This window comes from Orycteropus afer, unplaced genomic scaffold, assembly GCF_000298275.1.
Source record: "Orycteropus afer afer isolate SDZICR_OR568_19922 unplaced genomic scaffold, OryAfe1.0 scaffold00291, whole genome shotgun sequence".
NCBI lineage: Eukaryota > Metazoa > Chordata > Mammalia > Tubulidentata > Orycteropodidae > Orycteropus > Orycteropus afer.
The window spans coordinates 4,156,153-4,182,982 of NW_006921878.1; the positions used below are offsets into that span (position 1 = coordinate 4,156,153).

General features: G+C 53.3%; 1 protein-coding gene across 1 annotated transcript in view; it reads left to right on the top strand.

Moving 5' to 3' along the window:
- KDM4B (lysine demethylase 4B) overlaps positions 1-26,830 on the top strand; it is a 141,858-nt gene that overhangs the window by 36,106 nt on the left and 78,922 nt on the right. Inside the window, exons 5-7 of the mRNA XM_042782345.1 lie at positions 8,262-8,311; positions 14,646-14,749; positions 21,627-21,764. Coding sequence (XP_042638279.1) covers positions 8,262-8,311; positions 14,646-14,749; positions 21,627-21,764 — 292 coding nt within the window. The remainder of the gene's footprint in view (positions 1-8,261; positions 8,312-14,645; positions 14,750-21,626; positions 21,765-26,830) is intronic.

Below are 26,830 nucleotides of genomic sequence, written 5' to 3' on the forward strand. Positions count from 1 at the left end.
GCAACTCTGGGAATAAGCCTTACTTGGTCTTGAATATGTTTCTGCGTCTGGTTTACTACCTTTTTCAAAAATTATTGCTCATATAATAAATACTTGTCACATTAATTGCGGTTGTTGTATTCAGCTGATGTCTTGTTGTTGTTAAGTGCCGCTGAGTCAATTCCAAGTAGAACCGCCCCATAGGGTTTTCTAGGCTGTCACCTTTACAGGAGCAGGTCACCAGGTCTTTCTCTCCTGGAATGACTGGGTGGATTTGAACTGCCAACCTTTTAGTTAGTAGCCAAACACTTAACCACTGTGCCTCCAGGGCTCTTTTCGCTAATACCACATTTAGGGCTTTTGGATCTACATTCATATGTGAGACCAGTCTGTCATTTTCCTGTGTGTCCTTGTCCTGTGTTGGAGACAGGGTTTCTTGTTGATTTATTCACTCAAAAATATGCCAGATTCATCAGCTAAGTTGGGTAACATCTGATGGTTTTCCATACTCAGCAATCGTGTATAAAGGGGCAACATTGAAGTTGTCAAGGATTTTATCTTATTTGGATCCACAATCAAAGCTCATGGAACCAGAAGCCAAGAAATCAAGTGAACGTATTACATTGGACAACATCTGCTGCCAAAGACCTCTTGAAAGTGTTAAAAATAACAGCAAGATGTCACTTTGAGGACTGAGGTGCACCTGACCTAAACCATAATATTTTCCAGTCATGCCATATGCATGTGAAAGTTGGACAGTGAAGAAGGAAGACCAAGGAAGAATCAGTGCCTTTGAATGATGGTGTTGGTGAAGAATACTGAATATACCATGGGCTGCCAGAACAAGCAGATCTTGTCTTGGAAGAAGTGCAGCCAGAATGCTCCTTAGAAGCAAGGGTGGTGGGTGAGACTTTGTCTCATGTGCTTTGGACATGTTACCAGGAGGAACCAGTCCCTGGAGAAGGACACCATGCTTAGAAGAGCAGAGGGCAGTGAAGAAGGGGAGGAAGACCCTCAGTGACATGGATTGATAACACTGTGGCTGCAACGATGGGCCCAAGCATAGCAATGATTGTGAGGATGGTGCGGGACCAGGCAGTGTTTCGTTCTGTTGTGCATAGGGTGCAGTGAGTCGAAACTGACTTGATGGCACTTAATAACTACAATAACAACATGCCTTTTGCACCAAGGTTCTGTAGAGCACTCCATAAAGCCATCTAGAGTGGGTGCCTTTTCCAGAGGGGAGATCTGTGGCCTGGGCTCTTCAGATGACCGTGACAGATAGAGCCTTGGACTCCATACCAGAGAACATTCTGAGAAGTGGGTATATCTGTGGCACCAAGCCAGCAACTGAGCCAGAGACTATGGTTCACCAATCCTTGTTTCCTCAGAGCCAGGACTGTTTTTTTTTTTTAAAGGAAAAAAAAAAAGTTTATGGAGGTATTGTTTACATACCATAAAAGTCACCTGAAGTGCTTGGACATCCCAGTTGGTGGTGTTGACATGTCCCATCTCACTGGCCATCAGGTAAGGTTGATTGCTTGTGTCTTTGCTTGTCTGGCTCATTCCACTCCACAATCCTGAGGGCACAGCTGAGAGGTTGCCCTCCCCATGCATCTGTTACTAGCTCAGAGAGGGCTCCTCGGCAGCTGAAGGGTTTGTGGAGGGTGGGGATCGGGGCCGTGGAGGATGCTGGGACTCTTCCTGCTCGACCTCCTGGACCACAGGGCAGCATGGTGGCACTGTCCGTGAAAGGTGGGCAAAGCAACCAGCACCACAGCTGTGGCCGGGTTGAATGTTTGGGGGTCCCAGCAGTGGCGTTTCCATGAGGCCTGGTGGTGGGCAGCTCACTTGACCCATGGTCTTGGGATATTTGAGGTGGCATGAGCGGCCCTTCCCTCCCGGTCTCTGTTCCCATGATTACAGCATGTTAAACAGTGAGGGGCCTGTCCGGCCCGACCTTGTGCAGACACTGTGAAATTAACTTCCTTACCCTGCACGCGAACCAGGCCGAGCTGACATTTGCAGAGGGCTCGGTGGAACCCATTCCTGGCACTTGGCCCTGGCAAAGGGGAGGGCGCCGACTGGCAGTCTAATCATTGCACTTAATTACTGAGCAGCTGGCCGGCGGAGGAGATTCCAGGAGCTGTTACAGCTGGCCCTCTGCTGCCCGGGCCTCAGGAAGATGCTGATGACGCAGTGGCGTGTCGCCCTGGTTACGCAGCTTACCCGGGGGAACCTGTGCAGGGTGTCAGCTGAGCCTCACACCCATTTCATGGCCCTCACAGACGTCAGGAGGGGCCCAAGAAAACGCTGGCAGCCCAGTGAACATTTAACATTTTGTGACCCTGGGAAGCCAGGAGGCCTTGAGGGCAGCAGGCGGATAAAGTTACTTCAGTGGGGGAGAGCACAGGCCTGGCTTCACACATCTTGTCCTGAGAGTCTGCTGTGGCCGTGGCTTTTCTTTGATGGAGAGGCTCTGGCCATGCCTGGCCGTGACCCAGCAGGAGCAGAGGCCCCTTCTGCTTGGCTTTCTCAGGCACCTCAGATGTGGCTTTCCAACAGTGATAACCGAGGGCCCGGGGGAGGTGCCCGCCCCTGCACAGAGCAGCATTCCAGCATCTCCTGCGACCCAAGGGGTGACTGGGCCCCCATTTCAGCAGAGCTCAGCTGAGGGGCTGGACTCGGGACAGTCACAGGCCAGAAGGTTCTAGGGGATGGCACTGGCAGTCCACATGGCACAGCCCCTGCCCTAGTGCTTGTCGCTGTAACTAATGGTTTCTGAGCAGGTTCCTGCTCTCCAAGACAGTGTGTGTTCCTCCTCCTGACACAGTCATTTAATTTTTAACTCACAAGGCATTTGCTTATTTATTTTCATTGTTCTTGATAATAATTCTAAGCCATTAGAGGGGAAAATTATATTCAAAAATGCTGTTTCACACTTTATTTGTTTGATGATTTAGAGCGATAGAAAATAGCACATTTGCTGGCTTTTATAGTCTGATAATTATTCACATCCATCAAGCCATTCCAGGGGAATAAACAAAACACCAAGAAAATTACACTATTAATAGCATCCTCCACGGCTGATAGGAAGGCTCTTTCCTGGCCCGCGTCGCGTTGTGGTGAAATGAAAGTGGCTGTTGCTGGCCGAAGGCGCGCAGCCCTGCCTGCAAAGAGTGCGGCTCCTTTTAATTACCTGCTCTGTCTCAGCTGTGTGGCCGCCTGGCTGCAAGCTCGGCCCTTCCCTGCGCTGCCAAGGGTGCCTCCTGAGGACCCATGACAAATCCCCAGCCAGCCGGCGTCACGAGCCCCGGTGTTTCTTCTTTAGTAGTCCCACGGCTCTCAGCCTTGAACCTCGCAGCTGGCAGGTGTCTGACTTCCAGGCTGTACATGGTGCCGCGATGGCTCTGCCTGCTGGCCTGGACTTGCCTGTCTTGGTATGGCCAGTCCCTAGTGGCATGGGCCCAGCAAGGCATCCACCCTCTGGCCTCGCCATTAAAGTGACATGTCTAGCCTTCCTGATCTCCCGTCTCCAGGTCAGCCTGCTTCTCCTGGACACAGCTGAGTCTTTGATGTGGGTCAGGCCACAGGGCTCATGCCTGGTTGTGTTTGGCTCCTTGGGCCTAGCTTTGCTGGAGGCGGGCCCTGTGGGCAGGTTTGTAGGTGTTTAATTTTTCTTTTCAGGGTGGTAGTAATAGGGTAGGGTAGCAGTCCCTGGGTGGTGTAGATGGTGAATGTACTTGGCCGCTAACCGCAAGGTTAGAGGCTGGAGTCCACCCAGAAGTGCCTTGGAAGAAAGTCCTAGCAATCTTCTTTTGGAACATCAGCTACTGGAACCCCGGGGAGCTCAGTTCTCCTCTGACACGCATGGGGGGTTTGAGTCGGCATCGACTCTGTGACATCTGTGATGGGGCAGAGGGCAAAGCACCACTCAGAAGAGTGTCTCAGAGTGGCCGAGGAGGAGGCTGGGAAGCCACTTCCTTCTGGAAGGTGCTGTGTTGCAGCCCCTCTATCGAGTAGCTCCACGTCCAGCTGGAAGCTTCCTCTCTTCCTCCTCTTGAACCATCAAGCTGCTGGGCTGGATGTATTTTCTCAGATCATCTCAGGACTTTTCCTTCATCTCTTGTCCCCAACCAGACCATATACCCTCAAGGGGCCACGTGTGTGGTCTTCCCCTGTGCTCCTTAACGGCAGCTTGTTTCACATCTTAACGACAGTCCCTCATGCTGGCATCTGGAAAGTGAGACCCGAATTTGTCCCTCTGGGCCCCTGGGAGATTCCGTGGCATTAAACTCCCAAGTTATGGTGGCTTCTGCTGCCCGAATGGTCATCTGGGGTGGCTGCTGGTGACCAGCCCTGATGGCCCCAGCAGGAACCGTGGCCGAGCCTCCGTGTTCCTGTGGAGAGCCCTCCTGAAGTCCCCTGTGTAGGACAGCTTTTCATTGTGGCTGTGCAGCAAAGCCAGAGGTGCGCCTCATCCAGCCTCAGCGTCAGGCTGCTCTGTGCGTTCTGGGTCATCACTGAAGGACCGATGCATCCTCGCAGCGGCACATGCTGTTACTGCGGCCAGATGTTGATTTAGAGCCAGACTCCAGCAGGGAGGGCAGGGTTCTGTGGCTGGAGGAGCCTGAAGGGCCTGTCCAGGCGGCCCCTCCCTGAAGGCTCTTCTTCACAGCTTCCTCTCACAGGCCTAAGCACACCACCTGTGCCTGCTTCACTGTGGGAGACCTTAGGTTTCTGGAAGGTTCTTCATCACCCCAAGCTAAGCCTCTTTCCTGTCCCCGTAACTGCTCTGACTGCCCTCGGAAGTCCAGGGTCTGCTCTCCCAGGTTCCCAAAATTGCTTTTCCTACTTCTGTTTATCCCACCTTCTCTAGCTGCTTCTTCTATTAGTGCAGTCTGGTTTCCAGGGCCTCTGTACCCTCCCACCTGCTCAGAGCAAAGTTGAGGAGGGTCCTTCACAGACCCTCTGTGGCAGGTCTGGCTGGCATGCTTCTGAAGATGCAGGGAGGAAGGTGCTGCTGGTGCCCAGTACTGGGTGGGTTTGGAAGTCTCTAGAAGGCTGAGGTGTGGCCAGGCTTGGGGGAAGCAGAAGGCAGAGCAGGCAGCATGGGGACGAATGTCTGAGCCTCTGTGCGGTGTGATGTGAGGGGAAGCCATTTTGCCGAGGACCAGGGAGAGGTGGAGGGCGGAGTTGGGTGGTTCTGAGTGGAGGTAAGGGGTGAGGTGCAGGCCAGGGTGGGACACACAAAAACAAGAGGATAAAGCTACCTGTCATGTTTCGAGTGAGGCTGCAGGGTCACAGGCTAGCAGTGAGCTTGCTTTTAATTGGGAATTTTGACCTTGTGATGGACACTGACTCCCAGGGAGAAAAATACACTGCCTCCCCGTGGTGTTGACCAGTAGAACCGACTCTTTTCCAGCCAAGACATCATTTATAATAGCCAGACTGACCCTTCCTGCCTTGAGGCTCAGCGAACACACGTTTGAGCCCACAGAGTGCCCTCCTTCCTTCCTTTCCTTCCTCGGTCCCTGTCTCTGGTGCCCCTCTCTTTCCCCTCCTTCCTCCCTTCTCTCTGTCTTTGTGTTTCTTCCCTCCCTCCCTCCCTTCCCTCACACCATCCATACTTGCTTGCTTGCTTCCTGGCTTTCTTTCTCCTCCCTCCGTCCTGTTCTGTCCCCTCTCTCCCTCTTGTCTGTCCCCCAGATCCAACCCCAGGAGTTACTAGACAGCATCAACTGGAAACCCTAAGTGTTGTCGTGCCTGGCCTGCTGACGTGAGGCTGGGTGGGGCATTGGCAGGGATGACATGTGCCAGCTCGGCTCAGGGGCCCAGGGACTGAGAATTCTTGGCGAGCACTGGCCTTGCATCTTCCCTGCACCCATGGCTGCATCACCTGTCCTGAATCCTCCTTGTCAAGAGCAGCAGCTCTGGCAGTTGTCCAGCGTAAGCTGTCTGCTCCCCTAGGCCACCCAAGCACCTGGCGTGGTGCTCCCCGGCCTCTGAACCCCACTCTTCTGCAGTCTCCTGGGTGACCCTAGCTCCTGCATAGACGAGTGTCTGCACTCGCCCTCCTCGGTGGTAGCTGTGCCCAGCTCTGCCAGCCTTCCCTAGAAGACTGACAGTTTCAGTCTGCCTGGGCTTTAGGGGTGGGCCAAGGTGGGCCAGTTGAAGTTGGGGCTTCTTGGTGCCCCTGAGGCTGCCATTGGGTTGTTCCAATTTGCAGGTCTAAGTGGCAGGAGAAACTGTTTCCAGCTGGTGCTCGCCCTCAACTGACTCCCCGAACCTAGTCCGCTGTGCACATCCGGCTTCTGTCCAGAAGTTCCCTCTAATCTCCCCTGGGGCTGCGTGAGCTCGGCCCAGCGCCCTGCAGCCTGCCACTTCCGATAACAGAGGAGCTGCGTTTCAATGTATTAAACTTTTAACATCCACCAGATTCAATTAATCTTATCTTTACAACTCCCAATTACAGGCAGTAATTAAGTGAGAGCCAGCATTGTGGACCGGGGATATTGCATTAATCATCACAGCCTTGCAGCCATAAATTAGTGCTTTCCAGTCCTCCAGCACCTTCCCAGAAGGGCTGGAAAGTTCCACAGCCCTATTTGTAGGGATGCTATTTCCACAAAGGGGCTGGGGACTGAGATTCATCCTGGTCATCTTTATGTAAAGGAGAAAAGGCCATTTAAAGAAGACCCTCAACTTCACCCTGGTGATGGCAGACTAGAAGGGGTCTGTGCCACAGTGGGGCCCCTGGGAACGGACCCGGAAATGGATTATTTTCGTCCTGTTGCATTAGGGACGACATGTCATCTTCCTTATCTCCTCCCCTGGTCTCTTTTTCTTTTATTAAAAAACATTGCCAACCTCTGGTTGCATTGGCATAGCCAGCCGCTGAGCCTGGGTGGTCTTTCATCTTTTGAGTTTTTCTCTGGTCTGAAGGTGGGAGGCAGTGGCTGTGTAATCCGCCACCTGACTTGACTCACTCTCAAATGCCAGAGTGGCCCTTGTTAATCCAGCGCAGGGCTTCCTCTCTCCCAGTCCTGCCCCAGTGCTGCTAGGGGTCTGGCTCCTTCTGTGGGAGGGGCCATCCTGTGCACTGTAGGGTGTTGAGCAGCATCCCTGGTCTCCACCCACTCCGTGCCAGTCACATCCCCCCCTCACCCCAATTCCTGACAGCCCAAAGGTCCTGGGGTAGGGATTCCACTGACTTCCAAGAGATTCCGCGTCCCTTAATCCTCTGACCTCCTGACGTCCCAGGACGCTGCTCACATTTAAATCCACAGACTGAGTGGGGAGGAGAGAGGAGGGAAGTCACAGGAGCTGGAGGGGCCCCTGGTTTGTACCATCTGGCTCCTTGGGTTTATTGTGGTGTACTGTGTGAGCAGGGAGCAAACTCATTTTTTCCAAATAATTAACAGAGGGTCCCTCCTCTTGGGCACTGCTGACACGGGGGCCTGATCGTTTTCTGAGGTGGGCTGTCCTGTGCACTGTAGGTGGGCAGCATCCCTGGTCTCCACCCCCTCATTGCCAGTAGCACACCCCCCTAGTTCTGACAGCCACAGGGGTCCTCAGACATTACCGTGAGCCCTGGGGGCAGAATGACCCAGGTGAGGGCCCTCTTCTCGAGTGTGTCTTGGGTGTTGGAGCTACAGCACCGCTCCTTCTCAGTGGGGGCCGGCCTTCAGGCTGCTGCTGCTGATGGCTTGGGGTCAGGCTTCCCTCCTAGGACCTGCGGCCCCGTTGAGGGGCTCGTACTCACAGTCTCGCTGCATCGTCTGCTTCCAAACTTACGCCTCACGTGTTTGTTCACAGCAGAGCCTCGGTAATCTCTCAAAGGCAGAATGGGCGAAGCTGAAGCAGTGGCAGCAAACGAAAGCTCTCATTCCCGAAGCTGCTTTCCCTGCTGGTTGCCGGGGGTGGGGGGTGGGCAGAGTGGGCTCTGAAGTGGGGCTGACAGTGGGGGAGGAGGCTGTGGTTCTGCTCTGTTCTAGACGGGGGTCTGTGCACCTTAAACCCCCCAACCCCAATTCCAGTCCAGGGTTTTTCCTTTTTTTGCCTCATTGAGGCTCAGTGGCTTTGAACTGGCGACTCTCCACTGGTGGCCCCTGAGATGCTGGCCTTTTTGCCTGCCTTTTGTTACCTCCCCTGATGCCCCTCCCCTCACTTCTTTGGGGAATCTTTCCCTAACAGCCCCACCCCCAGCACTTCTTGGGGTCACATGTGGAGGGCTGTGGTGGCCGGCCATGCTCTGACGTGCTTCCTTCTCTCTCTGGCAGGTACGCCATCCCGCCGGAGCACGGCAAGCGCCTGGAGCGGCTGGCCATCGGTAGGTGAGACCCCATACCCATGCACTGTGGGCTGGTGGGCTTGACTGTGGCCCTGAATGGGGCTGGTCCACTCCGGGTGGTACTAGCCAGCCTCTCCAGGGCCTTTATGTTTTGGGATTTTGTGTTTCAGGACGGGGATGTGCTCACAGATGTCACTGTCCTGTCCTTCTGCTTCCTTTTACCCCTATGACCTAGCCCAACGTCTTGTCCTTCCCTGAGTCCCCATGGGAGCCTCAGCTGGAGTGTCCTTGATACCCCACTCCCCGAAGTGACTCAGAGCTAGGACCTGACCCCAGCTCCTGGAGGGCAAAGTGGCTGCCTTCTCTGTGTCCCTCCTGATTCCCGCCACCACATTGTGCCCTTTCCCAATTCCCAGAAGTCTTTGTCTAGTCAAGAGCACAGGCAGATTGAGTTACAGCCCCTTTGCCTGGGCCAACAATCTGGCAGAGGAACCCGCTGGGCCCTTTGTTCTGTGTTCTCAGGAAATGGCTCCCTCAGGCCCCTCAGCAGAGAGGTGACCGTGAGAAGAGGGTGCAGACCACCCGGGTTAGTCAGGGCAGGGCTTCAGCAGGTAGGAGACTTGGCAACACAGAACATGCCGAAAGTGGAGTGTCCTGAGTGATTAGGAGTGGGAGACAGCAGGTTTCCCACATCAGCTCTCCCCTTGTGGTGTCCTGTTCTTGTCCCAGCAGGAGCTCAGCACTGTGTAGTCAGACGGCTTAGGAGGGGCTGAGGAGCATTTAAAGACCTGGCTGGCCATGAGCCTCCTGTCCTTCCTGTCAGCTCAAAAGAACTGCTCCTCAGGTGCATGGCAGGATGAGGGAGGCCAGTCCCTGTGGTTCCCAAAGCCTCTCTGAGTCCACACAGGCCCCTCCCTGCAGTCCTATCAGCAGCTGGAGATGGGGCCGAGGAGGCAGCCTGGCATCCAAGGTACACTCTTCCAGAAACCTCCGCTCAGTGTTGGCCCAGGCTTTCCTGCCATCTCTTGGGCCCCAGTCTCACCCTGTCCTCACATCCACCCACAGCAATCCCTCCACCTGCTCTCTTCTTCTTCTTCTTTTTTTTTAAATTGTGATTTGGGTGAAAGTTTACAGAGTAAATTTACTTTCCATACAGCAGTTCACATATACTTTGTCTCATGACATTGACTACAATTTACCCCAATGCACCAGCTCCCCTCCCACTTCCTCCCCATAGTTACTTCTTCCCTGGGTCCATTCCTCCATACACTCCTGCCCCCTGAGCTGTCTCCCTGTGCACAAACAGCCCTTCTTTCTCCCATGATTGTTCTCTCCAAGGCGTGTATCTACCTCAGTTACATGTTCAGCTCTTACACCTGTTTTTTATTTGGCTGGAAGCCACAGGTGTGGGTTCAATTCCAGACCTGAAGGACAGCTAGGGACCATAGTCTCAGAGGTTCCACCAGGCTCTATCAGACAAGCAAACCTGGTTCCCCCCCCCCCCTTTTTTTTTCTTTTTCCAAATGATTTTGAGTTTTGTTCCACATTATTACACCTCTCTATCCAGGATCTCCTACATAGATCCCCTCCGAGTGGTTGACAGTGGTAGCCAGGCACCATCTAGTTCTTCTGGTCTCGTAGTCATATAGGCTGAGGATTGCATGGTGTGTACCACTTGTGAGGACTAATTGTTTCTGTGAATCTTTGGTTTTCTTCATTCTTCTTTGCTCTGGATGAGGAGAGACTCATTGTTGGATCTAGATGGAGCTTGCAGGCTTCTAAGATCCCAGTCGCTACTCGCCAAAGTAGGAGGTAGAACAGTGTTTTGTGTAGTATGTTATGCCAGTTGAGCTTGATGTCCCCTGCGACTATGGTCCCGTCCACCTGCTCTTTTCTTGCCTCCTCAGGGGCTTTTCGACTTTGGAGATGGGAATAATCAGTCTTTCAGGGACAGGGTCTCCTGTCACAGTACTGCCCAGAGAGTCACAGCCTGTGAACATATTTATTAGGCATGAGTGACATGGATTTTATGGGAACGAGAGGGGTGATGTGCCAGTGGCCAGTGACACAGGGCTCGTTCCCAGCCCACATGTGTGGGTTCTCAGTAAAGGCTCTGCTGCTGATTTTTGTTGTTACTTGTTACTTTTCATTGGAAACCTAGTCCTTGTTTGTATGGAAGGGACAGATCCTGGCATCAAGGGGACACCCCTCCACAGTAAGAAATTCAACAATTACAGATGGCCTGATAGCAAAGTTGCATTACTTATTAAAACTCTAATATAAAAAGAATGTTGGAGAAGAGTGCTGAGAGTACCATGGACTGCTAAAAGGACTAACAGGTCTGTCCTGGAAGAAGTACAGCCAGAATGCTCCTTAGAAGCGAGAATGGCCAGACTTCGTCTCACCTACTTTGGTCACGTTATCAGAAGGAACCATTCCCTGGAGAAGAATGGCATGCTTGGTAGAGTGGAGGGTCAACGAAGAAGGTGGAGGCCCTCAATGAGATGACTGACACAGTGGCCGCAACGATGGGCTCAGGTGTAGCAGGGATCGTGGGGCTGGCACAGGACTGGGCAGTGTTTTGTTCTGCTGTGCACAGGGTCGCTATGAGTTGGAGATGAGCTGATGGCACCTGACAACAACAACAACAACAACAATATAAAAACCACATTTCCACTGATTTGGGGGGGGGGGAAGGAAAACCTGATGATCTTAGTTTCCTGTTATAATAACATACCGCCGTCGTGGTGGCTGTGGGCGGTGCACGTCAGGCTCTTACATTACGTGGTCACACGTCTGCATCAGGTCTGAAGGGATTCACGTCCAGGTAGCAGCAGGGCCGGTTCCTTCTGGAGGCTGAGGGGAGAATCCAGCGGAGTCTATCCCTTGCCTTTTCTACTTCTAGTGGCTTCTGGCATGCGTTGGCTCCTGGCCACATCACTCCAGTCTCTTCCTCTGTGGCCTGTGCTCTGCTGTATCCCATCTCCCTAAATCTTCTTCCGTCTCTCTCTGTGCTGACACTGGGCTGCCAGGATAGTCCGCCCAGCTCGGGATCCTTACTCTCATCATATCTGCAAAAGCCCTGTTGTTGTGGAAGGCACCTGGTCACAGGTTCTGAATGTTACTGGACGTCTTAGAAATTGTCATTGAGTCAACCCTGACTCACGGCGCCCCCCTGTGTGTCAGAGCAGAACTGTGCCCCACGGGATTTCCATGGCTGAGTTTTCAGAAGCAGGTCACCAGGCCTTTCTTCCAAGGTACTCTGGCTGATCTTGAACCTCCAGCCTTTCTGTTAGCAGCCGAGCAGTTCACCATTTGCACCACCCAGGGACTTCGCATGCAAAACAGAGACTCATTAAGTCATACCTCGGTCAGGTAGAATGACTTCCCAGAATTCTGGCTCGCCTGCTGCCACCAGAGGTAGGACAGGAAATGCTAGCAGGAGGTGCACATGCGGGTGGCCAATGGGAAGCTGGGCCACCACCTCCCCTGCAGCCTCTCATCTGGGCCCTGCTCTCGCCTCGAGGCTGCAGATCCTCAGAAGACAGGCTTGGGGGAGGGGGCAGTCTAGGGACAGTGAGTCAATGCCAATCTAGGGTCCCTTTCAGACTTTTCTGGGGACTGCGTCAAGAGCACCGTTATCGAGATGGCGGAATGCGTTTGCGATTAATATGGAAAATGAATAGCTGCACTCTAAATGGACTCGCGGGGAGAGTTGTGGAGCCCACGGAGAGCGCATTAACGTGCTGGCGCGCTATTGGTGCTAATCACTTAAAATGTGCGCCTTTATTAGAGCTTTAATGAGAGCCACTTAAACTGTGCATTAAAAAGAAGAACTGCAGAGAGGCCGGCGGGCCGGGTGGCAGGCACTCGTAATTCTAATTGAAATGCTTTTAGTGCAGAGAAAAGTTGTTGGATCCAGTCGTCTCTCACACTTTCCAGAACCACTGTCGTGTCCTTGCAGTCAGGCGCCTCTGCAGCCTGGGAAGCGTCTGAGTCCCCGTTCTTTGCCCATGTCCCCGTGTATGCATGTGGCTGTGTGCTGCACACGCCCCTACACATGTGCCCTCACTCTCTCTCCTACGTCAGTTTGGGCTTAACCAGCATCTCATAGAGCATGTGCACTGGCCTCGAGACTGGGGACCTAGGTCTAGGATGGGCTTCTGGAAGGTTGCTCGGACCAGCAGCATCCATGGAAAACATGGAGGGAAAGTAGATACTCCGGTGTACCCTCTGCAGCTACAGATGAGAAACATCCCTCACCTCCTTTTAAACAGCGTGACACTCACTCTTTCCTGGTTCATCCCAGTCACACATGCAGCGGACAGCATAGGGCAGCTGGGGGTAGACCAGCACCCTGTGTGGTTGGCTGTTGGGGGCAGTCGTGGTAGACCAAATGCCTCACATGGTGAGTAGCCAGGGTAGACCAGCACCCCTTTGTTGGCAGCAGTTGGAGCAGTTGATACAGATACTACCCCATGTTGCATGGTCGGGGTGGATAAGCGCTCTGTGTTGTGTGTGGCCAGGTGCACCAGCACCCTGTGTTGTGAGCAGTCAAGGAAGACCAGCATCCCTTGTTGTGAGCAGGTGACATGCCTTCCACCGTTAGTAAGAAGGGAGCCTGCATTTATGGTCTGGTCCGCCCAGCCCATGTCCCCTCTTCTTCTCTTGCCTTTTGCTTTCTGATGGCCTCCTCCTATAAGGAGGGTGCTGAGGTCTACTGTCCATTGGTCATCACGGGGAGCAGGCTGGGAGTGTGGGGCTGGGGGCAGCAAATGGATCAAGGGCGTGAGTCTTCCTGGCTGTGGCCTGTCACTGTCCCTCCCAGCTCTTCCCAGAGAGGTGCCGGCTCCCTTGGGAAGTGGCTGCACCCTGCACGGGCAGACTGCTCCTCCAGGCTCTGGGGCTCCCTGCCCAGCACGGCACCTTCTGCACTGGGGGAGGGGCTGTGTGCTTGGCTCAGAGCACATCTTCCCTGTTGGGCCCACTTTGGCTGGGAAGGGAGTAGAGGAGGCAGGAGTGATCCACTGAGCTGGTGTCGGAGAAGTTGAAGGATTTGTTTTTCTTTAACCCAGAACCCCGTGCTGTGCTGATTTTCACTTCAGCTGTGAGTGACTTGGAAGTGGCCCCGGAATGTATTACTTGACACCCACGTTTGTCAGCAGGTGGGGCCACCTGGCTAAGACCCTCACCTTTCTGGATGGTATTTAGAGTAGGAATGTGGTTTCCTGTTAGTTGGAAGGAGCACGTACATCTCGGGCCTGACGGGATTCTGCCCATGTTGATGTATGTTCTGTGAGCGGGGTGGAGGGAGTGGGGTCAGGAACTCCTCACCCAGGCCTGTGATGGCTCCACGAGGTCGCTTCCCTATTCTCCGTGTCCTCACCTGCCGTTGGCTAGTGATGCTGTTGAGACAGGGCACAGTGTGTGGGCAGATGGGGCCTGGGCCACCCAGTTAGTCCCAGCCTGGGACTGCTTCAGTGACTCACAACATGGTCTGCTTGTCTACCCCAGCAGCCACAACATGGGGCACATGTCTGCCCCAGCCGCCACAATTGCGATAGCACCTGATGTTAGCCTACCCCGACTGTCTCATATTTTATTATCAGCTCTTTCTGGAACAATTGGCTTGTGGCCAGGAAACCAGCTGACAGTGTGTGAGGGTGTGTGGAGAGCCCCTTCACTCTGCCCAATCTGTTCTTGTCTGGTTCTAGAATATCCTGGGGGAGCATGGCCGTCCCTTGGTCTCTCCCCAGGGCTGGCTTTAGGGATGTGGAGATGAGGATGGTGTCATTGGTGTAGATGCTAGGAGGCATGGGACACTGAGCAAAGAAGGCCTTTGCCATCCACCTTCCTCACTCCCTGCACAGCTGCCCCTGCCCCATGCCCTGCACATGGAGCACACACTTTGTCATACAGGAACACCATCCCAGGTACCACTCCACTGCCTTCAAAGGATTGGAGGGCATCACTTTTTTTAAAAAAATGTTTTATTTTTGGTGAAAATGTGTGAAGCAAAACCTACTGCCATTCCCATTTCTAGATGTCCTGATAGTGACGTTGGTCACGTTCTTCACACTGTGGCACCATTCTCGTCATTGCTGTTCTGTTGTTTGACTCCCATTGACTTAAACTCCCTTGAAGGTTGTCACCTTTGCTGTCATCAGAGGCACAGGGACCACCCAGCTGAATTTGAGGGACCAGAGCACTGGACTCTGCATGTTTCTCACCCTGGAGCTGTGGGCACCGGCACCCTGAGACCTGGCCATGCGTCTGGAGGGCCCTGGCTGTGTCCTGCCCTGAGGCACCCACTCTCTGTTTAGAGGAGGCCCTGCTGTGCTGTCCCTGCCTGACCTGAATCTCTGTGTTCTAGGCTTCTTTCCCGGGAGCTCCCAGGGCTGTGACGCCTTCCTGCGCCACAAGATGACCCTTATCTCGCCCATCATCCTCAAGAAATATGGCATCCCCTTCAGCCGGGTACGTATGGGCCTTGCACAAGCCTCCGCTCCCCCCCAGGGCAAAAGTGCCCCGGGCAATTGGCATCTCAATTCTGGAGAAAGTTCTAGAACAAGGCCAAGCCAAGGAAGGGTCCTGTTGCCTCAGCAGTTAGTCTCCAACTCTTCCATGGGAAGGAAGGGCTGTGGAGAGAGAGGGAGGAGTTATAATCGGGTGGGGTCTTGGTTTTCCATCTCCCTCATCTCCCCCCTCACCCAGTGTGGCCAGCAGGGCTGCCCCTCCTTAGGGCCCCACAGTGGGTGGAGTGGGTTTGGGTTGAGGTGTGGCTGTGTGTGGGCAGATGGGCTCTTTCTCCCCCAGAGAGGCTTCGAGCATCTGAGAGCGGTCGCCCCAGCAGCGGCAGCTCAGATGGGGCAGCCACACTCCCCTGCGTGCCTGGGCCCTGTGGCGGCTGGGCCATGTTGGTCAGCAGAGCCTCCTACTGAGCTGCTGGCCTTGGACGCGCTCTGGTCCCTCAGCAGTTCTGGGCTCGAGACATGCTCCTTTTCAAGCAGCTTGAGAACCCTCTCTGAATTCCTTCCTGGAAGCTGTGGAAACATCATGGGGAGGACCCCTGGCTTTTGTAAGTGGTCACCTGGGGCCCTGGGCCTGAGGCCCTTGGGGCTGGCTGGGGCTGTGCCACTTCTACACAGCCTCCGTCAGCATTCTCAGAGAGAGCAGACACCTGCTGAGAAATGAGGCATTGGCTCCGCTGCTGCATGAAGACCGTGAACTTACTCAGTTTCTTGCTCCAAAAGACTGCTCTGCTGTCCTAGCAGAGGGCCATGATGGATGACATCTGGTTTTCAGACTCACTCATCGACTGTCGCTGCAGCTGGGCAGTGGCGGGGCAGGGCTGGGCGGGGAAGGGCTGGGCAGGGCAGGGCTGGGCTGGGCATGGGCCTTGGCCCTTGGCCCTTGTCTCTGCCCTGCAGTACAGCCCCTGGAACTAGATGGATAAGCTCCAGTGCTGGGATTCTCTCCCTGAGGGAATGGGGGCGCATCTGGTTCCAGGGACATAGCATTCAGGTGACCTTAGACATTTGTCCGCTCTGGGCACCTCCTGCCCCACAGGGCTAGGGCCCTCCAGAAGGATGAGTGGACCAGGGGCCCCAGGAGGGAGCCATCCTCAGACTGCATCACAGAGAGCCCTCCTGGGAGCTGGTCTTGAAGGTTTCCCAGAAGGGCAATTTGTCAGCCACGGGAGTGAGCGCTGTGATCAGATCCCCCGCTCCTCACTCTCTGAGAGTGTCAGCCAGTTGGAAATTGCTTCTGACATTTCAATCAAACCGCCTGCAGCATTGGCGGCGGCGGCATGGGGATGCAGTCCTCTGTCTGGGCCCGAGACCAGGCCACTCCTCACCAAGTTCATGTGCTGTCAGCAGGTGCTCGGCTCTGAGGTACCAGTTCCTGCCGCCCCTTCTCTGTCTCCTGGTCTGAACAGTGTTCCTTTGTTACTGGGACAGGGCAGTAGACCCACGTTGCTCATGCAAGAGGGCAGAGCTTCCTTTCTGGGCAGTTTACTGAGAACTTTCTAGAATGCTGGTTTCTGGTTTGGGATGCTTGTGGAAGGCATGGTGGGTGCCCTCCTTCCTTCCAGATCATTGGCAATTTGGACCTTAGCCAAAGGCAGCTCACTTCCTGCCGCTGAGGGGCTGTGGGCATGAGAAAGGTTGCCTTGCAGCAGCACTCAGATGGGGGCCCTGTGGTGACCAGGCAGTGGTTTCTTCCCAGTGCTGGGGAAGAGGAGTGGGCCGGGCCGTTGGCTGGCAGAGCCTCCCCTTAGCCTGTGGCCTCAGACACACACTGGCGCTCCACAGCTCTGGGTACACAAAGAACGTCCTCTTGGAGCACCTCGTGGGTCCGTCATCTGAATTCCTGGCAGCCTTCAAACGAGTGACTCCCCACACTCCACTTATAAATCTCTGTAATGGTATTTACTTCTCAGAGAAAAAGCAGATCAATAGCCGAGCTTTTTAATAATTAAAAGTGTGTATTTCTGTAATCTGCCATTGACTTCCCCATTTATTCTGCAAGTGCTTCCCGAAGGAACTGCGTCCCAGGCTCTCCCCTGACTGGCGTGTGGGGCCGACGCTCCCTCGGTACTGATTACCCAGCTGTGCAGCCTATCCATCATCCCCGGCGCTTTCTAATTTATTGTCAGGATAATGTTGACAGTGGTGACATGGAGGACAGACACTGTGGACTGGTGATGAAGACACCAGGATGTAGATTTCCTGACAGGAACATAATCTTCCTGTCGTCCTGACTGAGTACATCTTCTGTCCTGGCCTTGATTTACAGACGGGGGTCGTGCAAGGTGAACTGGGCCCTGATGTCCGCCCACCTCCTGGGCCGGTCAGCGTCTTGAGTGGAAGTGGCCTCTGCACCTCTAGAGTTTCAAATTTGGCATCATGGACACCCTGGTGCCCTGTGAGAAGGCTCTGAGGCCTGGTTGTGCCGAGCACAAGCTGGTGTCTGTGGGTGGCGCCATCTCAGTTTGCTTCCAGGCCCATTCTCCACCCGACACAGGCACGTGGACCTGAGCCCTGGGCAGAGGTGCCACTTGGCACTAGAAGACAAACTAAACATAGGTTCTTGGGGCAGCTAGGGCAGGATGAGAGCCAGTGAATCCTTGGGCCTCCGTTTTATTTGCCGCCTGTTTCACGAAGCTCCAGGTCCTGCAGGCAGACATCAGCCCAGAGTTTCCTCGCCGGTAGCATGGTGACCTTGGCCTCAGGTGCCAGGCTGGGCAGCGGCAGCAGCCAGGGGCCTTTCAGACCCTCCCCACCTCCAATCCCACTATGAGCTTCGTTCTGCCACACGAAGTTGTCACTTGGAAATGAATTTAAAAACATAATGCACACTGACTCTCTTTGATTGGTGCAATTAATTATTTGAAAAGAAAAAATATCTTGGTGTTCTTAAGGACTGGCTTGTCTCCAAGCTGTGTCAATTTTGATTGATTTTTTGATTTTGCAGCAGGCTTCCTGAAGCCCCACTCCCCTAGCTGCTGCCACCCTCCCTCCCCCCCCAGCCAGGGTGTTAATTCTTGTTGGTTACTTACATGAATCCAGCCATTTCTGCTCATCTCTCTGGGGGCAGTAAATACAGATGAGCAGGCCAAGAACTCCTATAAATCAACAGTAAAAAGATGAACAACCCAATAAATACAGCTAAGAGACTGGAGCAGCACTTGACAGAAGGAAATATATACATGGAGCAACATGAGATGGTGTTGAGCATCTGTAGATGCCACGGAAACACAAGGAGAGCCCCTGGGAGGCACCACTGTACACCCATGGGAATGGCTAAAGTCAACACCACCACCACCAAGTGCTGACGAGGGGGCAGAGCAACGGGAACTGGCATTCATGGCTAATGGTGTAGCCATCACACAGTGTCTTCGAGAGTTTACCCTCTACTTGCCCTGTGATGCAGCAGGACCACTTCTAGGTATATTTCCTCAAGGGAAACGAAGACATACGTCCACAAAGAGATTAAATTGGAAAAGGTGTGCAACAGGGTTGTATCTTTTCACTTCATATGTTCAGTCTGTATGCTGAATGCATAATCCATAAAGTTGGCATCAGGATTGGAGGAAGACTCATGAACAGCCTGCAATATGCAGATGGCACAATCTTGCTTTCCAGAAATGAAGAGGACTTGAAGCACTCAACTGACGAAAGTAAAAAACTACAGCCTTCATCATGGCTTATGCCTGAATACGAAGAAGAAAACATCCTCACCAATAAACAGCATCTTGATAAGTGGAGAAGAAATTGAAGTTGTCAGTGTTTTTGTTTTTCTTGGAACCACAATCAGTGCTCATGGAAGCAGCAGACAAGAAATCAAACGATGCATTGCACTGGGCAAATCTGCAAAGGACCTCTTTAAAGTTCTAAAAAGCAAAGATGTCGCTATGAGAACTAAGGTGCATCTGATCCAAGCCATGGTGTTTTCAGTCACCTCATATGCATGTGTAACCTAAACAAGGGACACAGAAGAACTGACATATTTGAATTGCACTGGTTAAAAATAATATACCATGGACTGCTAGAAGAATGAACAGATCTGTCTTAGAAGTGATGCAGGCAGAATGTTTCTTAGAAGCCATGATGGCAAGGCTTTGACTCACTTACCTTGGACATGTCATTAAGAAAGACCAGTTGTTGGAAAAGTCCATCATAGTTGGCAAAGCGTAGGGTCAGTGAAAACGAGAGCGATGGCCCATGAGGTGGATCGACACAGCAGCTGCACCGGTGGGCTGAAGCATCCGATGAGCCTGAAGATGGTGCTGGAATGGGCACCGTTTTGTTCTCTTCTTCATGAGGTGCTTGACTCAAGGGCATCTAAGAACAACAACAAAAAGATTTCTACACAAATGTTCACAGCTGCTTTATTCATGAAGGCCTAAAACTGGGAGCATCCCAACGACAGAAGAATGGTAAGTACATAGGATGGACCCATATGATCAATGTCCCCAAAGAGATATCCCAGTCTTCACCCCTGGTACCTGTGAACGTACCCTTGTTTGGAAATGGGATTGCCAAATTGTGGATGGGATCAAGTGAATAAGTTAGGGTGGACCCCAATCCAATGATCAGTATCCTAAGAAGAGATACAGAGACAGGCACAGGATACAGCCACAAGCCAAGTAATGCACAAGACTGGACTGCCAGCCACCACTGAAGCTGGAAGAGGCTGGGAAGGACCCTCCCCTAGAGTCTTCAGAGTGAGCCTGGCCGTGCTGATGCTTTGATGTCAAACCCCTGGCCTCCAGGACTATGAGACAGCACATTTCTGTGGCTTTAAGCCACCCAATTTGTTGTACTTTGCTGCGGCATCCCTAGGGAGCCAATACAATGGGATACTGGTTAGCAATGGAAGGGAATGAGCTACCAGTGGACACAGTCCGTGACGGACAAGTCTCAGAGCCACTGTGCCAAGTGAAGGAAGCCAGATACAAGACGACACACACTGGACGAGCGCATGCATATGAAGCTCTAGGTAGAATTGGAATCTGGAAAGCACCAGGAAGCACATGGTGGTTGAGGGTGGGAGAGCCACCTGACTGAGGGGTGGGGGCACTGTCCAGGGTGCTGAACACAGGCCGCTCCAGGTTCAGCTGCAGGTTACGTGGGTGTATCATATGCTGAGAACTCACTGACCCGAACAATACCCAGGACCTTGTGTTTTACATCCTATTAAAGGAAGGAAAAGAGGAACCTGCTAAACTATTGCCGAGAGCATTTTAAACCTTTAACCAAAAACTCTGCTTAAGTCTATTTTCAGCCAAACAGTGGTTCCACTTAGTATTTACTATGTTTTACTATTATTAATCTGCTGTGAGCACTGTGCTCTTTTTAGAGCTATTTTCATGGGATCAAATTGACGTTTGTAACTCGAAGGGTTAGATGGGCAGCTTAGAGGGCAGTGAGTTCATGTTCATGGGGGAGGAACACCTCAGAAAAGAAGGGTGAGAATGGTGGCACTGCTCAGTCTGTCCTCGGTGTCACTGAGCTGTACGTGCAGAAAATGTTGAATGGGGCTATGTTTAACTATGTGTTTTCAACAACAAGCACCCACCTGACTTCAGAGGGGGTCCCTGCTGCCTCATGAGCCTCGGTTTCCACGTCTGTGAGTTGGGTCCCAGCCCCGCTCAGGAGGCAGCTACGGAAGGAGAGATCTCCCAGAGTCCCAAGTCCTGGCCAGCATGTGGGGTGGCTGCTGTGCTCTTGTCGTCAGCTTTTCTGAACTGCTGCCTTTTGAATTGTTTTCCTTTTTACTGATGGGTTGATTGGTTTAATTTACTGATGGACCAGCTGTTGGTGGTAGCGTCAGGAGCTGCTCATTGTGGGCACCTCCGGTGTCCTTTCCTGGAGGGAGAAGGGTTCCAGGGAAGGCGGCTGCATTCCCAACACTGATGGGCAGCCCCCGACTTTGCCTGTAGCCTGGGGGGCTGTTCCAGGAAGCCTTGGATCTGGTGACTTGGAGGGGTCCCCCAGGCTGTTACCTCTAGCTTCTTGGTTTTGGGGTTAGTTTCCAATACCCGATCAGAGTCTGGTCATCCAGACTACTTTCAGCTGGATCTGGAAGCATTAATGCATTCTGTAAAGTTCCCATTGGTGATGTCACGTCCTCCCAACATGGTGCTGTCTCCTGGCCCCCATCTGGAGGGGCCCACTGCTCAGGCTGTAATTGGCAGATTCTGTCCTCGGGTTGGTGAAGTGCCTTACAGCATCCTTCATGAGTGTTCTGTGCCTGCAGCTGGCTGTATCTCTCCCACAAGGTAGACACCCCACTGTACCCATGCCCATCCTGCTCCTTGGAGGGCTCCACAGCTGCTGCCAGCATCACCCCCTTCCCACTCCCCAGCTGTCTCCAGACACCTCACTGTGGACAGGAGGCACAGCAAAGCGACCTCTGAAGCAGAAGACCCCCACCACTGCAAACGCTGTGCACGATAAACACCTGGAGTTGTGGAACACAGTGGTGTCTGTGGAATGCTGAGTGTGTTTGTCATCTCGAGGTCAGGTGACAGGCTGGCCGGCCCCCAGTGTGCTTGAGTGTGCAGTCGTGCTGGTAGCAGAGCCACTGGCCTATGCTGCTGGCCACACCTCTTCCAGAAGCTGCATGGGAAACAGGCTGCAGCCGGGGAGTTCTGCTCGGCCACCTTGTGTCCAAAACTCCACAGGCTGGTGAAGGCCAGGCACCTCTGTGCTCACTCACGGTTCCCAGCCCCCTAGGCCCAGCCCAGCCCTGGCCTGACAAACTGCTCCCAGTCTCCAGGTCATGCAGTGACTTTGTCTGTTCACACCGTGGGTCTCACCCCTCACCTGCTAACCTCTCTCCCCAGATCACGCAGGAGGCCGGGGAGTTCATGATCACGTTTCCTTATGGCTACCACGCCGGATTCAACCACGGATTCAACTGTGCAGAATCCACCAATTTTGCCACCCTTCGGTGGATCGATTATGGCAAAGTGGCCACTCAGGTAAGTGCCTGTGGGCTCTGCGTGGAGGTGAACTCCTGCCGCAGCCAGGTGTGCTGCTGGCAGCTGCTCCTTGCTGTTTCTGGAACCCTCTGATAGTTTGTTACTGGACACCCATTGCCCTGAGGAGGTTAAGTGGATGTTTGGCTGCCCTGAGGAGGTTGGGTGGACGTGCGGCCATCCCAGGGCCAGTCTCCTGCATATTCCACTTCCCAGCGGCCCCGGATTAGCCAGGCTGCACTCTGTCTCAGGGGTGGGGAGTCCACTGCGCCATCCTCCTCCCCTAACCCCATAGGCACAGTCTGGACTTTGACTCCTGAAGAGGGCGTTGACCCTTTGTAGTCGAACTCACTGCTGAGCACCACCCATCCCACAATGGCTGCCGGCTGCCTTCTCCGTCCGTGCCTGGTCTGGACTTTTCTGTAGGAAGTACAGCTGGACAGGCAGGCAGGTCTTCTACCATTTGCCCCTGGGGCTTCCTATTGATGTGGTACTCCCCCCACCACCACCGAGGCCTTGAAAGGCAGGAAGACTCTAATTTTCCCTAATTATTCATCTTCCATAGGGTTGCTGTGAGTGGGGGTTGACTCTGTGACAGTGAATTTGTTTTTTGCTATTCGTCATCCTTTGTCTCAGAGGGCCTGTGATGAGCTCCAGGGCAGCCATCTCATGAGTCTTACCCTCTCAGCCCTGTGCCACTGTCTGTCTGCGTGGGTTCTCTTAGCTCTCCAGTACTCTGTCCACATGGAGTTTGGCGACAGTTGGAGGGTGCGTGAGGCCATGTGACAGAATACACTGAGCGTGTCTGCCCTCACCTTGTGCATCTCTGCCTCATGCTTGCTCATGGTGGCCTTGGAGGGCCAGGTGATAGGGACGTAAACAGAGCTATGAGCTCTGAGCCCCCCAGCAAGGGGGACTGTAAAAGAACTTGGAGGTAAAGGGGTTCCCAGGGAGGTGGTGGGCCCAGGCCTTCCTCTCATACGGTCAGAGGCTGGCATCAGGTGCTCATCCTGGCTGCCCCAGAGGGGATGGTGAACACCTCCCACTTGGCATGGGGCCAGCCCATGGCCCAGAGTTTGGGTGGACAGCCTGGTCCACCAAGCCCCGTTTTCTCCACTGCACGGCAGTACCACTTGCTCACTCTCTGTGCCTTATTCTGCTTCTGGGCCCCGGGGCCCCAGGACCCAGCCAGGCTGTACCGCCCCACAGATTGGAAGCCAGGCACTGCTGCCCAGCCTTCCAAGGTAGAGCTTCAGGCTTCTTTGAGAAGTCACTTCTGGGTCAGGGTGAAGGAAGGGGCGAGCTGTGGTTTTGTAGCCAGGTCCGAGGGGCAAGATGAGAGGAGACACATTGGGCCTAGATCCATCTGTTCAGCGTTTTCCAGACTTCAGTCCTGTGCAAAAGGGGGGTTGCCAGAGCGCCACCCAGTATGGCAGCTGCTGGGCACGTGCATCTGCCATGGCCTTGGAATGTGGCTGAAAAACCTGATGTGCCGTGAGCGGAGAAGGACTCCCTGGGTGGCTGAGATGGGGAACGTACTCAGCTGCTGAGAGTCTCGGGTTCACGTCCACACTGGCACCCTGCGAGAAGGAAAGTCCTGGTGATACACTTCTGAAAAACAAGTCCTAGAAAACCCCATGGGCGCAGCTCTGTCTGATAGACACGGGGCGACCATGAGGCAGCGTCAGCCCCCAGCAGCTGGTCTGCTTTGGTTTGGGTGAGTGTAAAATGCTTATCAGATTTTGAAGACAGAGAGCGTAGCAGAGAACGTGCCCATCTCAGGGACGGTGTGTGTCTGTGGCTCGCAGTGATGGCAGCTTTTTAACATGGTGTGTACCGTCCTTGGTGGGCTCTTGGTTAGGACTCTGCGCTCGCTCTAATGTTCTGTTGTTAGGTGCCGTCGAGTTGATTCCGACTCATAGGGACCCTAGGGTAGAACTGGCCCACAGGCTTTCCTAGGCTGCAGTCTTTACAGGAGCCGATCACTAGGCCTTTCTCCACAGAGTGGCTGGTGGGTTCGAAGTGCCAGCCAAACACTTCACCATCGCTCCACCAGGGCTCCTTCACTTTCTGACGTTGGCTGGGGTATAAATACAATAGGTCGGTAAGCACGCCCCACCTGGTTCTCTTCACTCTTTGGAGCATGACTGCTGTGAGATCCCAATGACATAGTGGCCTGCATTTTACTTCTGCTGCACAGCACTGGCCTGGACAACCTGGCCGCCTTTATTCCTGATTTGCCAATTTCACCATTGCGGTGCGGTTAGAAAGGAGATGGGCTTTGTGGCAAGGGAGCCCTAGAAGCTTCTGGGGATTTTAAAACATTGGGCTTTTCCACTGAATTTAGAAAACGATGGTAGAGCTTAACCTTCTGGAGACTCTCGGGTCTGCCCAAGGAGGAAAGTCACTAAAGGTCAGCTTTTCCCATTTTTTAAAGCCACGAACCAGCTGCCACAGAGGTAATGCAGACCCACGGTGCCCCATGTATATGAGAGTGGACCTGTGCCCCCAGGGCTGTCTGAGTCTCCACTGTAACATACACACCACATGTGGGCAGCTTTCATGAATACATTTAGTCAGGAGGCAGGAAGTCCGCATTTGGGGCTCGGGCTCTAGGGGAAGGCTCGCTCTTTGCCAGCTCTGGGGGAGGGTCCTGGCCTCTTCCAGCCTCTGTTCCTTGGTTGGAGAGCTTGACACTCAGCCTCCCCCGTCTGTGCTTCTGTGCCTAAGCTACTTCTGTTACACCCCAGGGTGATTGGTTTAGGATACACCTTACACTGATACGGCCTCCTGAACACGACAGAGACACCCTATTCCCAGATGGGATGACATCCACATGCATAGGAGTCAGGAGTGACAACACATATGTTTGAGAGACACAGTTCAACCCCTAGCATTGTGTCCGGTAACTGATTTTTCCAGAAGTAGATCATCAGGCCTTATTTTCGCTGTACCTCTAAGTGGACTTGAACCTCCAGCCTTTAGGTTAGCAGTCGAGCACTGAACCGTTTGCAGGGACTTTTGAGCTAAAGGAGTAATTAAACATCTCAGGCTGTGGCCTTTGGAAGGTGTATGCTTTTTGTTTGTTTGCATGACTGGGGGGCCACATTGGATGGGAGGATTGGAGCAGAGTGAATCCATGAATTCAGTGGCATTCCTCATCTGCATCGTGGCCCAAGTTCATGTTTAAGTCCAAGTCCACACTGTGGATTGAGATGTGACTTGGGGCCAGGGCCTGTCCTTGGGGTGCTGTCAGAGCTGATGCTGCTGGGCCAGCAGGGACTGCCCAGATATTGAAAGCAATTTTGGGCTCAGCCATGTGTTCACAAACAAGTGACATTGGGGAAGTGCAGCCTGAGATTGGGCCTCCACGCTTACATTGTTAAGCGGCGTAGCGTGAAATTACTGAACAAGTGGCGTGCAGCGCTTTGAGCAAGCCAGGGGTTCAAGGCGGGCGTCCAAGCATTGGGCAGCCTCTGTGGGCCAGGCTGGCCGGAGGCAGGGGACTTTAGCCAGTGAGTCACCTTTGGCTACGAGGTACCCGTGGCAGTCAGAACACCGCCTGTCTGGCTTTTTGATGGTGAACTGGGGCAGCCAGTTAGTTGCCCTCATGACTAGGCCAGGCTGCGGGGGCTATGAGTGCATCTTGCCTTCTCCATAATAGCACTGGGGTAGGCAGCCCGAGGGAGGCAGGGAATCTCTCAAAATGAGCTGGTCCTTGGCTTCTCCAGTCCTGCTGCTTGATCCTTCCTTCCCACTGAGCACAGCCTCTCTCCTTCCTGCCCATAGGAGCTCTGTCTGGCCCCCACTCGTGCTGTTTTCCTTGTGGCATTCACTAGAGGGTCACGGGGGAGCCATGTCTCCATTTCCTAGGCCTTTGTCATTGTTAGGTGCCATCAGGTCGGCTCCTGCTCATGGCGACCCTGTGGACAGCAGAAGGAAGCACTGCCCAGTCCTTCAGGATCCTTGGTCTGCTCGGATCAGTGGTTGCTGCCACTGTGTATTTTGAGTGCCTTCCAGTCTAGGGGCTCAGCTTCCAGCACTGTGTCAGACAGTGTTCTGTTGTGATTCATAAGGTTTTTACTGGTTAATTTTCAGTAATAGATTGCCAGGCCTTTCTGCCTGTCTTAGTATGGAAGCTCCGCTGAAACATGTCCACTAGGGGTGAGACCCTGCTGGTATTTGAATCCCAGTGGCCTAGCTTCCAGCATCACAGCTACATGCAAGTTACCACAGGACAACACACTGACAGGTAGTGGTCCTAGACCTTAGGGACTTAAAAGAAAATCATCTTTAGACTTCCAGGAATCCCCTCCTCATCCCAGTGTCTCTCTCTTGTCATTTTACCTCAGTGTTCAGGAGTCAAGAACTTCAAAGCCAAACTCTTACATCTGGCTGCTCAATGTGAATTTCAGGCGTCTGCGTATTTTTTTCTTTTGGCACAAGGGCCAGCAAACTACTGCCTGTGGGCCACCTCTGGCAGGCTGCCTGCTTCCCTGTGGTCTGCAAACTAAGAATGAGGTGGACATTTTTAAAGGACTGGACAAATAGATAAATAAATCCAAAGAAAAATATATGACTTGTGAAAATGGTAATGAAACTCACATTTAAAAATAAAGCCAAAAAACCAAACTCACTGCCATCGAGTCAATTCTAGCTCATAGCGACCCCTTTTGGGTTTTTGAGGCAGTAAATTTTTACAAAAGTAGATTGCCCAGTCTTCCTTCTGAGGAGTGGCTGGGGGGTGTGAACTGCCAGTCTTCTGGTTAGCAGTCAGATGTCTTAGGCACTACGCCACCAGAGATCCTTGAAACTCACATTTGTTGTTGTTGTTAAGTGCCGTCGAGTCGTTTCCGACTCATAGCGACCCCGTGCACAGCAGAACGAAACACTGCACGATCCCGCGCCAGCCCCACAATCCTTGCTATACTTGATCCCATCATCGCAGCCACCGTATCAATCCATCTCGTTGAAGGCCTCCCCCTCTTTAGTCGACCCTCCACCCTACCAAGCATGACATCCTTCTCCAGGGAATGGTCCCTTCTTACAACATGACCAAAATAGGTGAG